Here is a 14,282-nt window from a genome sequence, read left to right on the forward strand (position 1 = left end):
TAAACGAAAGCCTTTTGAATAACAATGGTTAGTGTTGGAGTATAAGCAAAGCTGAAAAAGTGAAGTTAGAAGTAAAAAAAAGGGTAAATGTGTTTGGAATTAATAAAAAACAACCTTTTTGACTAGCATTGATCAGTGTTAGAGTATAACTGAAGCTAAAAAAGTAAGGTTAGAAGTGGAAACGGAGTGTACGCCAATGTAAAAAACTGGTTTAGCAGAATATACGTCAATGAACGCCAAGCGGAATGAAGAGGAATGTACGCCAATGTAAAAAACGGATCTAGGAGGAAAGTAAGTAAAAAGAGCTTGTTTGGAGTCAAAACAGAAAGCCTTTTGAACAGTTTTGGTTGGTGTTGGTTTCTAGGTAAGGTCGAAAAAGTAATGTTGGGATTGAAAAAATGGCGTATACTTCAATATAAAAAAACGAATTTATGAGGAATATAAAATAAAAGAATTTTTTAATTATAATAGAAGAAAGCCTTTTGAATAGTTTGGGTTGGTGTTGGAGAATACTTAAAGCCGATAAAGAAGGTTAGAAGATGAAAATGAATGTTCTTCAATGTAAAATATGAGTTTAGAAGGAATATTAAGAAAAAGACCCTGTTTGGAATTAATAAAAGAAAGCCTTTTGAATAGTATTGGGTGGTGTGGAGTTGGTGTTGGCAATATGAGAAGGGATATATTGGCTAGACTGTATCCGTCAACGGTTCTACCTTTGATTAGCTTTCCTGCTGTGATTTTGAAAACTTTTCCATCTTCTACTTCATCTCAAATTAAAGTTGCGTATTTTAGATATCTTAAATTTCTGCTTGGTTTTCCACTTACTGCTCGTAATACTTCTTTAAAATATATCTATGGAATAAAGAACCCGCTTGATGTGATAAAGAGTAAGTGTGAGCTTTTAGTTTAATAAAAGGCTCGAAATTATCTTGAATAAAGAAATTTATTCTCGTTTTTTGAAAAAATCTAATATGTTAACCGATTGACGTAGATGGTTGTATTTGTTGGTAGTTCTGGTCGTGTCAATTGTAAGTTGTGCCTTTATATTTTATATTTATTGAATATACTCCTCATAGTGTATTCTGAGGGAAAATAAAAGTATTATTATTGTTATTAATAGATGAAAGCCTCTTTGAATACTATTGATTAGTAAGGCCAAAAAAGTAAAGTTAGAAGTGGAAAAGGAGTGTGCGCCAATTTAAAAAAGGGGTTTAGGAGGAATATAAAAATAATGAGCCTGTTTGGAATTAGTATAATAAAACTTTTCGGATAGTATTGGTTGGTGTTGGAGCATACGTAAAGCCAAAAATTTGAGGTTAGAAGTGGAAAAAGATTCTACACCAATGTAAAAAAAAGGGTGTAGCAGGAATATAAAGAAAAGGAACTTGTTTGGGATGAATGAAAGAAAGCCTTTTGAATACTATTTGTTAACAATTTGATATACGTAAAACTCAATGCTAGAAATCGTGAGTTAAAGAAGAATTGAATAGTTTGATGGCCCAAAAACTGCAAAAGAGCCATATAAATCTTCTGTACCATTTCTAGAAGAATTTGATGAGTTCCTGTATGGAGAATCTTGTTCTCTGAATCTTTTGTTTTTGCTCTTAGAGATTCCTTTCTAATATACTAATTATCTTTTTCTGAGAGCTTCCATATGCTCTTGAGCTTTCTTAGGATGGTAAGGGTGCCCGTTGTTCCATTGCTCTACTTCTTGGACAATATAAAGATGTGTTTATCTCTATTCGTCATGGTCGTACAGAATTTAACTCATCTAGGAGTTTTCTCCTAGTTCCTTTTAGATTAACTGTATATATTCTATTTTTTGTAGGTTAAAAATCTTCTGAAATATTCTCCTTAGAATCCGTAGCATTATCAAAAATTCCCTTGTAGATGGTACAATTGCAGTATAACAATATTCCTATTTCAACATTTTACTTCATACCCAACAAGTTTTTTCAAAGGGAATTTATCCAAACTTTCTAAGACACTAATTTCTCGATATAATTGTCTAAAAATGGTTTTAAAAGTGTCAGAAAAAGAGTGATGAGGGAGACCCCCCGAAGGATTCCCACAGAACTACAAAAGCCAGGGTTATGACTTCTAAAAACGCTAAAGTGTCCGTAGATGTCCTATAACCCAATGCACTATATCAGTATATCCCCTATACTCCAACACAATGTCTCCAGAGCCCTCCCATACTTTAGGGGAAGCTTGTGAGAAATGACCTATCTTCCTATACAATGTTGTGAAAACTAGCCTATACTATACTTCTGACCATGCCAATAAGTCTAAGTGGCAATCTGTCATCACTTTTGGTACTTGTTCAGTTTTGGATGGTTGAGACATCAATCTTACATCCCATATACAAAACTTAAGGCATCAAAATTTAAAATTTCAGAATTTAAAACCAACAGAAATTATTATATATTTAGGGAAACCGCATCCTCCTCAATACCTTGCTCATTACGCTACTGTTGGATTTTTTCCCAATTTTTTAAGAACGACCCTATTATATTGTAGTCAAAACTGCAATTAAATATTATGGTGTAATCAACGCTGGCACCAAATATTATAATGGCATCAACGCTGGCACCAAATATTGTACTGGTAACCACGGTTACCACCAAATATTGGCGCAGAAATAGTGCCGTACCACTTATTTGGAGGGGAAAGCCTCACCAGCGCCAAATATTGTAATGGAATCTCTCCTGGTTACCACTAATGTACTGTTAATATGGAGTATGTTAATACACTATTGCGGTATACTGCTTTCATAAAAAATTCGCTATTATTCACTTTCATAAGAAATCCTTAGGTACATTGGTGTTGTCATCATTAAGGGATTTGATCCGAGGCTCAATCTTGATGTTTGAGTTGCTCTTAGTTTTCCTTGAAGGGGGAATGCCCTCAAAGTTCTGAATATAGGCTGCAGGCCCGCAGTCCAACCCTCCTCTTTTTTCAGGCTTGGGACTGGCTGCCTGATACCTAAGGCACTTCGACTGGCGGTTATTAAGAATTAAAATCATTTGAATTATTTTTTAAATAGATTGCACCCAATCGTCTGCTCTAAAATCTGTTTGTGTAAGCAACCTTTTTACTGGAAATACAATCCTATTGCAGATCCCGCAGCCTGGGTCAATCTGTTTAATTCCAAACAGACACCCTTGAAAAAAAAATTCTACGTTAAAAACACTTTTTGCAAAATAGGATACAAATGGCTGCGCGTATCAATAGCCAAACTAGCACGATAAAAGGGTAATAGATGGTGCACCTATCTCCGTTTTTTTTAGAATTTTGGCTAAGCACTGAGGGTTCATACTTGACCGTTATTAAATAGTTTTTTTGTCCAATATTCTAATGGGCGGTAAATAAATCTCTTGACTTAGGACCATAGTTTAGATTTTTATCAAATTTTTATGTTCTTACGGAAGATTTCAAATATTTCTCCTCGCAATACTTCAGATTTCCTTCAGAAAAGCGGAATCTTGAAGCTGCCAAAATAAAGCAGCAACAAACAAATTGCTATACCAGGTTAGTCTCAACACAAAGCCAATGATAGAATTAAGCTCTTTATTCCTCTGCAATGTCCGTGTATCTAACAGCTGGCGTAGAAAATGTACCAAAAAATCAGCTTCCAGTGAAGTAGTTATCTATAGATATAAATTGTAACTGACTGAGGCGGTTCTGGCCTCTCTTGCACCTGAGGCAAAATTTTCATTAGCGTGTCTCCTGGTTTCCCAAAAAATTTTTAGACCGAATTTTAACTGGATTTTAGTTTATTAGCGCGCTTATTTTCAATTTATTAAGTAACTAAAAGTTATAGAATGATGATAACTGCTAGATTATTTTTTTTAATATTTTACACCCTTAAAATTTCTGCAACCGGGGCAAGTGCCCTTTCTATTCCTCCCTTAATACCACCTCTGGTACCTGGTGCTAAGGAGAATCTTTTAAATCTGCAGCTACCTTGTTTTATTAATTAAAAATGGTTAATTATTTCATTAATAACTTGACGTATATTTATAAAGTATTAGCATTATTCTTCTGTGACACTCTTATGCATATATTTTTTTTTTCGTTGAAAACTCTGGTGGACTAATTCAAATGGTAATTATGAGGGGAAAAGTCACACTAAAAAGTTAAATTTGCTACGATTACTGATGGGCCATAGTAGCTCAGTAGCCTGTAAAAAGAATCTAGCTTGCTGCAAGAGCGTCTGAGTTCAAGTTCTGTCGGTAGCACTCTATTAATGGAGATTTCTATTTTTTATAATAAATTCCATAAAGTAATAGACACTTATTGTAAATGTCTGTTACTCTGAGAGCTCAGATAACTACCAAATGACATAATTACCGTATACTTAGTTATGTCAGTCGCCAGAACAACAGAGTTTTTTCTCGAAATTAAATAAAAAAAACAAGTTTTTCAACTGAAAGTAAGGAACAACATAAAAACTTAAAATGAACAGAAATTATTACGTATATCAGGGGATTCTTCCCCCTAGTCAATACAACCCTCTTTACGCTGAAGTTCAAATTTTTTTTCCAGTTCTTTATGACCCCTAAATCATAAAGGCCGTCTAATTAGGATAAATAGCTCTTTTGAAAGTACAAGAAAAAACTTTAGCGTAAAGAGTGAGGTTAGCGTATATGAGGGGGAGAACCTCCTCATATACGTAATAATTTCTGTTTGTTTTAAGTTTTAATGTTGCTCCTTACATTCAGTTGAAAAACTTGTTTTTTTAAATTTAATTTCTGATCGTTTTTAAATAATGCTGGAAATCTGGCGCCCCCTTGATGCAAAATTCCCTGCCTCCATGAAAAACTCCCTCCCCCGGGGACTGTGCGGGATTTAAGCCACGAACTAATTGAAAAAAAATCTTCTACAACTTCTAAAGCCTTGATGCTTGGTTGAGTTGTTTTACTCTCTTCGTATTCTAGTTCTGCATACTTGTTTAATTAGAACCTATGATTGTTCAAATATACCAGGACTATGAAGACAGTACGAGGTGGCCAGCTGGCTGATTTACATAATTTGTAAATAGATTTTCATTGTTTCATTAAAAATTACTTAAAGCAACAGATTCTTACTTCAAGTGTCTGTTACTTTGAAATCTGACATTACTACCACCAGACATAAACTGCCGTACACTTAATTATGGCATTAGTCAGAGCAACAGTCTTTTATCAGGATAAAATTTTCCTCTACAGGTGCTGGCGCCTTGATGCAAGGTTAAATTTGTTTCATAGTATTTCTATTCTAGTTCTGCATATCTGCATATTCAGAATTAGAATACCAAGACTATGAAGACAGCAAAAATTGGCCAATAGGCTGATTTGCAGAATTTGCAAACGGTATTGAAAATTATCTTTAAATGCCAAATTCAAAAACATTTCATTCGTTAAAGATTAGAGCAGTGTTTTTCATACCCTTAAGCTATCAATTGCTGAGAAGACAAAAACAATAATGTTAACAGAACGGTAACAGACACTTACAGTAGCTATGTCGGTTGTTACAGTAATAGTTGGTCTACTCAGGAAAAATCTTCCCTCTACAGCGGCTGGAGCCTTGATACTAGATTCAATTAGGCGATTCTCTTCGTAGTCTTTGAATTCTCTTGCACTGTACGGAGTATAAGATGGCAGATTTGCAAAGAGTCCAACTGGCCTAAAAAAATGTCCTTAAAGGTGAAATCCAAAAACATTTAATTTATTAACAAAATCTGAAGCAGCTTTATTCGTATCCTTAAACTATTAATTTATGAATTATAACTATTAATATAAACTATTAATGAAAAACAAATGAACAAAAAGCTGCAGAAAACATGCAGACAACAAAACAGACACCAATGGTTGATTTTGAAAACCATACAAGTGCGTAGGTGTAAAATTTTGGTGTAAAAAGTACAATTCTTGAGGCATCAGGCACACCTCCCCCTACGGAATAACCCACCCGCCATTCTTCATTATGCCAATTCAAAATTATGGGTCACTATAAATAGTTTTACCAAACTGCAAGTAAATCAGCTTGGCTAAATTAAGCTTTGAAATAAGTGTCTTTATTAACCATTAGTCTATATGGAGTAATAGACTCTTGAGAAATGAAAGCACCACCAGGGGGAATCTTTGTGAGGCACAATATATCGTGCCTCACAGTGATTCACTCTATATAGTGATTGACAATATATTTTGTGAGGCACAATATATTGTTTTTTGATAGTATTAAATAGATTAGATATCTCAAAATCGTCAACGAATAGTAAGGTTGTTATCTGAAAACCACTACGGGTCACTAAAAACTGATCAAAAGAAAGTTGTTGAGAAAATTGTGGTCCATATTACCAGGTGCCATGGTGATACATCCCTAAAAACGGTTGTATCAGGATTTTGTGGTACTGGAAAAACTAGGGACATCAGTCTTATGAGTAGACTTCTTTGTAGTTAACTTCAAAAAAGAAAATTGTTCTTTTGTCGTAATGGCATCCTATTGGTTTTGCTGTTCATAAGATAAATGGTGCAACAATACACCGTTGCTTCGGTTTACAACTTGATCAGAAAACAACACCAAAGTACACACGTCTCCAACTGAAAGCTTATTACTTACATGACGAACCTTGAGAGGAATTGACTTTTTGTTATGGAACAATGAAGCAAGGCCGTAACCAGGATTTTTTTTCGGAGGCGGTTTTACTCAAAGATTTTTATTTGGGGGGGGGGCGTGGGGTTACACGAGAAAACCTCACCATACTAGAACAGTCACCATACTATTTCTTAGAAAGAAATAAATAAACTCTCTGGAATATTCAGTAAGTATACTTTTTATTTTGGGATTTTCAAAATGAGGGGGCAACAAAAATTTTCACACGCATATGAAGACAGAAAATAAGAAATAAAGAAGAAGAAAGAAAGAAACTTATAAAAGAACGTACAAAAATTTTGACACGCATAAGAAGACAGAAAGTAAGAAATAAAGAAGAAGAAAGAAAGAAACTTATAAAAGAACGTACAAAAATTTTGACACGCATATTAAGACAGAAAGTAATAAAGAAAGAAGAAGAAAGAAAGAAACTTATAAAAGAACGTACAAAAATTTTGACACGCATAAGAAGACAGAAAGTAAAAAAGAAAGAATAAGAAAGAAAGAAACTTATAAAAGAACGTACAAAAATTTTGACACGCATATGAATACAGAAAGTAATAAAGAAAGAAGAAGAAAGAAAGAAACTTATAAAAGAACGTACAAAAATTTTGACACGCATAAGAAGACATAAAGTAAAAAAGAAAGAATAAGAAAGAAAGAAACTTATAAAAGAACGTACAAAAATTTTCACACGCATATGAAGACAGAAAGTAAGAAAGAAAGAAGAAGAAAGAAAGAAACTTATAAAAGAACGTACAAAAATTTTGACAAGCATAAGAAGACAGAAAGTAAAAAAGAAAGAATAAGAAAGAAAGAAACTTATAAAAGAACGTACAAAAATTTTCACACGCATATGAAGACAGAAAGTAAGAAATAAAGAAGAAGAAAGAAAAAAACTTATAAAAGAACGTACAAAAATTTTCACACGCATATGAAGACAGAAAATAAGAAAGAAAGAAGAAGAAAGAAAGAAACTTATAAAAGAACGTACAAAAATTTTGACACGCATAAGAAGACAGAAAGTAAAAAAGAAAGAATAAGAAAGAAAGAAACTAATAAAAGAACGTACAAAAATTTTCACACGCATATGAAGACAGAAAATAAGAAAGAAAGAAGAAGAAAGAAAGAAACGTATAAAAGAACGTACAAAAATTTTGACACGCATAAGAAGACAGAAATTAATAAAGAAAGAATAAGAAAGAAAGAAACTTATAAAAGAACGTACAAAAATTTTCACACGCATATGAAGACAGAAAGTAAGAAATAAAGAAGAAGAAAGAAAAAAACTTATAAAAGAACGTACAAAAATTTTCACACGCATATGAAGACAGAAAATAAGAAAGAAAGAAGAAGAAAGAAAGAAACTTATAAAAGAACGTAACCTGAAAACTCTTTATAGTGAGATTCGAACATGTAATATACCACGCATATCGTTGGCTATACAAAACTCGCCAGCGGGCCCCAGCACTCAGCACGCGGCACGCTTCAATATAAATGGATTTTCGTTGTCACTTGTGTTCTAGCCAAGTCCTAGTCGAGTGTATTTGTGCGCTGGATTTAGGATCCTTTGTCCGAGAGGACGAGGGTTCGAATCCTAGTACTCCCAATTATTTGGTTTGGGACGGGGGTCAGTGGCGTGACTCTGTAAGCTCAGCCAGAATCTACCCAGCTTTAAATGGGTACCTGGAGAAACCTGGGGAAAGGTAAATAGGAAGGGTGTGTGAAAGCACAGGATGGTTGGCCCCCAGCCCCCCATTGCACTTCCTGGCTGAAGGGCCAAGAAACGGAGATCAGCACCGCCGGTAGGGACTGTAAAGTCCAAAGCCATATTCTTTACCTTTTTTTACCTTGGGTTCTAGCCACTACAATTAGAGACAATTAGCTATCTTTTCATACTACAGTCTTTTCAAAAATATTTGATTATCAAAGCAAGTCCGATTTTTAACAACGATATCTACTAAGTTTATTTAATGTCTTTTCATACTGGTCTTTTCAAAGATATTTGATTCTTGAAGCTGGCCTGATTTATAACAACGATATGTACACAGCTTGAAACTTTTGTTTTTTTTATGGTTTTTGAATTCTTGTAATCCCTTGTCAAAATAGAGAATCCTAGCCTAATTTGTAATAATTGAAAATTTTAATTTTTGGGTCTTCCTACTGACATTTTATAACTGGTTGCGTCCAAACCCGTAAGCTTAATTACTAAGTGAGTTGATTTTGCATTAAAAAAAAATATTTTTAAAATTTTCAGGTATTTCTCTAGTTTAAATCAAAAGATTAAGATTATTGCTCAGGCACCGTAAATATTTTTGCAGTTTACATAATAGTTTTAGCGATTGAACTGACGTATTCTGGACGGGATTTTTCTCTTATAAAATAACCACATTTGTAGATGTGTTTTTTTTTTCTTAACTTAGAAATTTTTTCAAAGACTATGAAATGAAAATAGTATGACGTGGAACACCGCGTTAACTAAGCTTCAAACATATGGGTTTTCTTTTTAATATTTTTGAATTGTTGTAATCCCTTGTCAAAATATATACAAACATTTTTGCAATTGCCAGTTTTTTGCTCTTTAAGCAACTTAATGTAAACTTTTCCATGCATGAAAATATTCAATTTTTTTACCCGCCCGTTTCTTTGCTCTTCATGTTTATTTTTGACACGTCCTAATTCTCGTTTTTGTTTATCTTCTAACCGCGCGTGTCTTTGCTCTTCATTTTTATTTTTGACACGCTCGAATTTGTCTATTTTCTTCATTTTGGATTTTGATTACTTCAGACAAATTAGCAAATAACCTTTGCTTTAGCAGCCTGTATTGGTGTTGTCGCAAAAGATTGAGAGAGATTGAGAGAGATCGAACGAGATTGAGAGAAATTGAGCGAGATTGAGAGAGATCGAGAGAGATATTGAAAGAGATTAAGGGAGATTCACACCTGATCATGTTTGATAGTTTGGGTGTTGGTTTCAAATAGCCCTCATTTATAGTAACTCTAACTGCAAATTTCTGTTTTTTGGGCCTTCGTACAGACATTACGTTGGATAAATAACAGATTACGTTGGAAACTCAGGTATCTTATATAATATGAATGACATCATATGATGTCATGACGTACATGACATACATGACCTATTTGTAATTTTTACTACATGACATCATTTGCGAATCCAAAATTAAGGCTGTTAACGAATGTTCTCAGACTTTCGACCTTTCTAGATCGTTTTCTTATGCGAGAATATCCCAAGATACCAATTTTTCCGAAACAAATATGGAGCCGTTTTCGAGAAAGTAAACATACATAAATAAATACATGCATATACAATCATTGCTCGTTTATAAAGATAGTATCTATTTACACTAGATGCAAATCAATCTATCACACCATGAATATCACAAATAAACTGACACCTTAAAGGTATCGAATTTCATAAAAACACCATAACATACTGAAGAACGTATTCCAAAAAGTCCGTTTAGTGAAATTCAATCCTGTCATCTAAATACAGGAATTAAGTTGGGTCAGGATTACATATCCTATTTCTGGTAGGTCTCGACATAATTTGAAAAACGACAATAAATTAAATAAAAAAAGTAAGTTTTTCAACTTAAAGTAAGGAGTAACATTAAACATTAAAATTGACAAGATGTATTATCTAAATGAGTGTGTTTCTTCCTCCTTAACCCAAGCTTGATAAACTATTTTTTTTTTTGATATGACTGACCTCCTCCCTCATTGACCCCACGCTATTTATGCTAAAGTTCGACTTTTTGTCCTAATTATTAAGAACGACTTCTGAAACACAAGGGTCGTTGGATTAGAACAAGGGACTTTTTTAAAGGACTAAGAAACTTTAGAGTAACGAAGGATGGGCTCGGGAGGGTCAATCCCCTCATGTACAGAATAACTCCTGCTTTTCTCAAGCTTTAATGTTCCCCCTTACTTTCAAATAAAAAACTTTTTTTTATTTAATGCTTGCTGGCCAGAACCGAGAGTATGACGTCTGAGTTTTTAGCATGAAGGTGGGAATCAATTACAAGATTTATTAAAGTTGAAAAAGAGTTAACAAAAAGTTGATACACTTTTATGCGGAAGAACCACTGTTGTATGTGAATGTATTAAAATGCAAAAAACAATTCTTTTTCATTTGAAAAAATTTAAAGTTTATTTATAACTAAAAATGTAGATATGAGATGTCATAGCATAAAGCTTGTCCTTGAACAGTTTTAAAGTATGTCTTGACTGCTCCAAATATAAAAACAGGAAAATCTTCAAAAACTCAAAAATTTTCTGTATAAAAATTCCCATTTTGCAGGGCTCTTGCTAAAAAAAATCCATAAAATTTGGTTTGATAGACTTCTATTATTAAGGTAAACCGAAGGAATAGTTAGTGTTCCTGAAACAGTTTAAAAATAAAATTTGGTCTGGGCCGCACTGGACTCTTCACTTATTTGTAGCTATTGCTGTTTTAGTGTTGTTTTCCTATTTTGTTGAAAATATTCCCTCATTAATTTCAAAGTTGTGTTATAAGTCTAGTTCCGACTCCTAGCAACATATCAAATTATATCTTCTGTTAATTAGTGCAATATATATCAATAAGCATTTTACACCTAAAGAAGCTAACACAAAAATGGAATCATACAGAGAATATTCTTGAATGAATGAGGTAAATAAGAGACATAGAACCTTTTTCAATTTATAGCAGTTGTTCACCTTTTCATACAAAATGGACGATTCTTTTCACAATTATTTGCCCTCATTTTGCCAATTAATGCAAACATCTATAAAATTACAATGGGCCCTTAAGCTTTAATAGCATATAGTCAAACCTCATATATTGAACTTCAAAAGGGTGGGGTAAGTCTTTGAGCTTTGCAGAGTTTCCCCCACGTAGGAAATGTCTTGCTTTTGAATTATCATCCCAGAATAATTGCCTCTTCTTTCTCTGACAAGCTGGAATTTCGCTAGCCAAAAGCTGAAAACAGGTTGGATTTACAGTTTTTGTTATGGTTGTAGTATGTGACGTAAGGATAATGTTTGTGTTGCGTCTAAACAGATTACCCAACAGGAATCTTTCCTGGGCTGGGAAATACCCTTCCGCTTGGACAAGGAATAAAAGCGGAAGAAAAACACAGGCCGCACGTAACCTGAAGAAAAGTATAATTATTCACTTAATTCTAACTTAAAATGAGGTCTTGAAAGTAATAGGAAGATTAAGGATGATGGAAGAAGAAAAAACTTGAAGTCAAGACTTGAAATGCGGAAAATCTAACTTAAAAAAACGTAAACAATCAATAATTCCTTAAAAAGCTCTCCTGAGGGGTTTAATAGTTTGTTGTTGTTTTTTTTAAGTCGATCGCAACAGGAACTTGAGCTGGAGTTTGTTTTTATGTTTTTATTTGAGATATGATGCGGAGAATATTAAAGGCTTCCCGGAAGGAAATTCAATAAAAAAAAAAAATGTCAACTGAAAGTAAGGAGCAACATTAAAGCTTAAAACGAAGAGAAATTATTACGTATGTAAAGGGATTACGCTCTCCTTAACACCTCGCTCTTTACGCTAAAGTTTATTAGTGCTTTCAAAAATGCGTCTTATTTTTCTAATTAAACGGCCCTAGTGTTTCAAAAGTCATTATTAAAGAGTTGGGACAAAATTCAAACTTTAGCGTAAAGAGCTAGGTGATGAGGAAGGGGCATCCCCTTTTATATACGTAATAATTTCTGTTCGTTTTAAGTTTTAATGTTGCTCCTTACTTTCAGTTGAAAAAACTTGTTTTTTATTTAATTTCTGATTGTTTTTTAAATAATGCCAGGAAATCTGGCCCTAAATCTATGAAGAAACCCCCTCCCCATGGAAATATCCTCTAGACAATTCAATCCCGGTGAAAATTTACTCTAGACAGTTTTGCCACTCCGCACGAAAGATTGAGACGGAAAAGAGAAAACAAGACATATAAAATGAATTTTGTATAAGAATTGTGGCAAATTCCCCCATTGTATATTTTTCCTTGACAAGTTCACTTCCTGGAAACTTCCCTCTCCATGGAAAATTCCCCTGAGGACAACCCCCCAGCAGAAAATGTGCCCCTCCACCAAAAAATGTATGCTTACATCCCAATAACAAATACTATGCGGAAACAATAGGTAAATTTTATAACTTAAAGACCTTTCCCCTGGGGCTGCGGGGGGGGGGAGGGTTGTTATACCCAAAGACATAGTTATTGCATCTTTCAACTATGATGAACAAAATGGCTATCTCAAAATTTTTATCGGACGATTTTGGGAAAAAGGGGCGGAGAGGGGGCCTAGCTGCAATCCCATTTTTTGGTCATTTAAAAAGGGTACTAGAACTTCGGGCCGTTCGAATGAGCCCCTCCCAATATTCTAGGACCAATGGGTCGATACGATCACCCTTGAGAAAAAAACAAAAAATACAAAAAAAAAAAATAAATACTCATCCGTGATCTTTCTTCTGGCAAAAAATTCAAAATTTCACAGTTTTGCAGATAGGATTTTGAAACCTACACAGTTGGGTGCTCTGATAGGCTGACTCAGACGATGTGATTTTCATTGAGATCACTTGACTTTTAGGGGCTATTTCCCCCTTTATTAGGAAAACAGGAAAATTCTCTCAGGCTCGTAACCTTTGACGGATAAGAATAAACTGAAGGATATACTTAAAATCAGCATAAAAATTCAATTTGTTTTATATATCTATTGGTATCAAAATTTCGTTTTTTAGAGTTTCGGTTACTATTGAGCCGGGTCGCTCCTTACTTACACTTCGTTATCACGAACTGTTTGATAAGAGAATACAAAGAGAAACTCACGTCAAAAATAATTTTAAGTATTAGGGGTAAACTGCCTTGCTACAATTTAGTTCATTTATGGGCTTACCAACCCTAGCTACAAAGAATTTTATGAAATTCAAAAACAAGAGAGGACAAGGAGAAGAATATGCAGGTCTTAGCAATTTTGGATGTGTCTAACTCTATGTATCAAGACTACTAAGACCAAATTTATCCCCAAGCTGGTTTTAATTTTATTTTCTGTATTCACAAAACGAAAAGCATACACTTCCAGTGTTTCTATTGTTGGTTTCCCAGGCCTCCAAATCCTGGGTTTTGCTTAGTTACCCAGTGCTCACTTTTACATTTTGGCTAATAAATATCTGTAAAATCTCAAATATACAAAAGTTTAGCCAGTTAGTAATCTATAATGTTTTATTTACTGATAACCTTTCCATTGCATTTGAATCGGGAGTTGTATAGATCCAAGCAAAAGTACATAAATGAGTCTTTTCATTGTTAAAAATTATGATAAAAATCTAAAAGCCTCATTAAGCTAATACTTTGAAAGAAAAATATTTCTTGAATGATTTAGATATGACTAATTGATAATTTTCATTTGTTTTAAGTTGCAACTCTGTTTTTGTCTTTCATTTGAAAGAGTTGTTTTTAAATTTCACTTCGTTTTCGGGAGTCGTAGGAATTTGGAATATCAGAGGCAACACTATAGCATTGTCTATAGTAAAGGACCAATGTGTTATTTTTATTTGATTTTTTTTCCCAGAGGCACTTCATATTGAAAAAGTCACTTCGTATAAACTTTGGAAGGGTCTCACTCGATTGGCAATTGGAA

General features: G+C 33.8%; 1 protein-coding gene across 1 annotated transcript in view; it reads right to left on the reverse strand.

Moving 5' to 3' along the window:
• The window catches only part of LOC148951781 (uncharacterized), a 29,740-nt gene extending 15,794 nt beyond the window's left edge, over nucleotides 1-13,946 (reverse strand). Inside the window, exons 1-3 of the mRNA XM_089089063.1 lie at nucleotides 13,873-13,946; nucleotides 11,471-11,788; nucleotides 5,496-5,667 (exon numbers count right to left, since the gene is read on the reverse strand). Coding sequence (XP_088945189.1) covers nucleotides 5,496-5,667; nucleotides 11,471-11,788; nucleotides 13,873-13,946 — 564 coding nt within the window. The remainder of the gene's footprint in view (nucleotides 1-5,495; nucleotides 5,668-11,470; nucleotides 11,789-13,872) is intronic.
• Nucleotides 13,947-14,282: the final 336 nt, after the last annotated feature.

Source organism: Artemia sp. Qi Xiang Cuo, chromosome 5 (assembly GCF_049724085.1).
Source record: "Artemia sp. Qi Xiang Cuo chromosome 5, ASM4972408v1, whole genome shotgun sequence".
NCBI lineage: Eukaryota > Metazoa > Arthropoda > Branchiopoda > Anostraca > Artemiidae > Artemia > Artemia sp. Qi Xiang Cuo.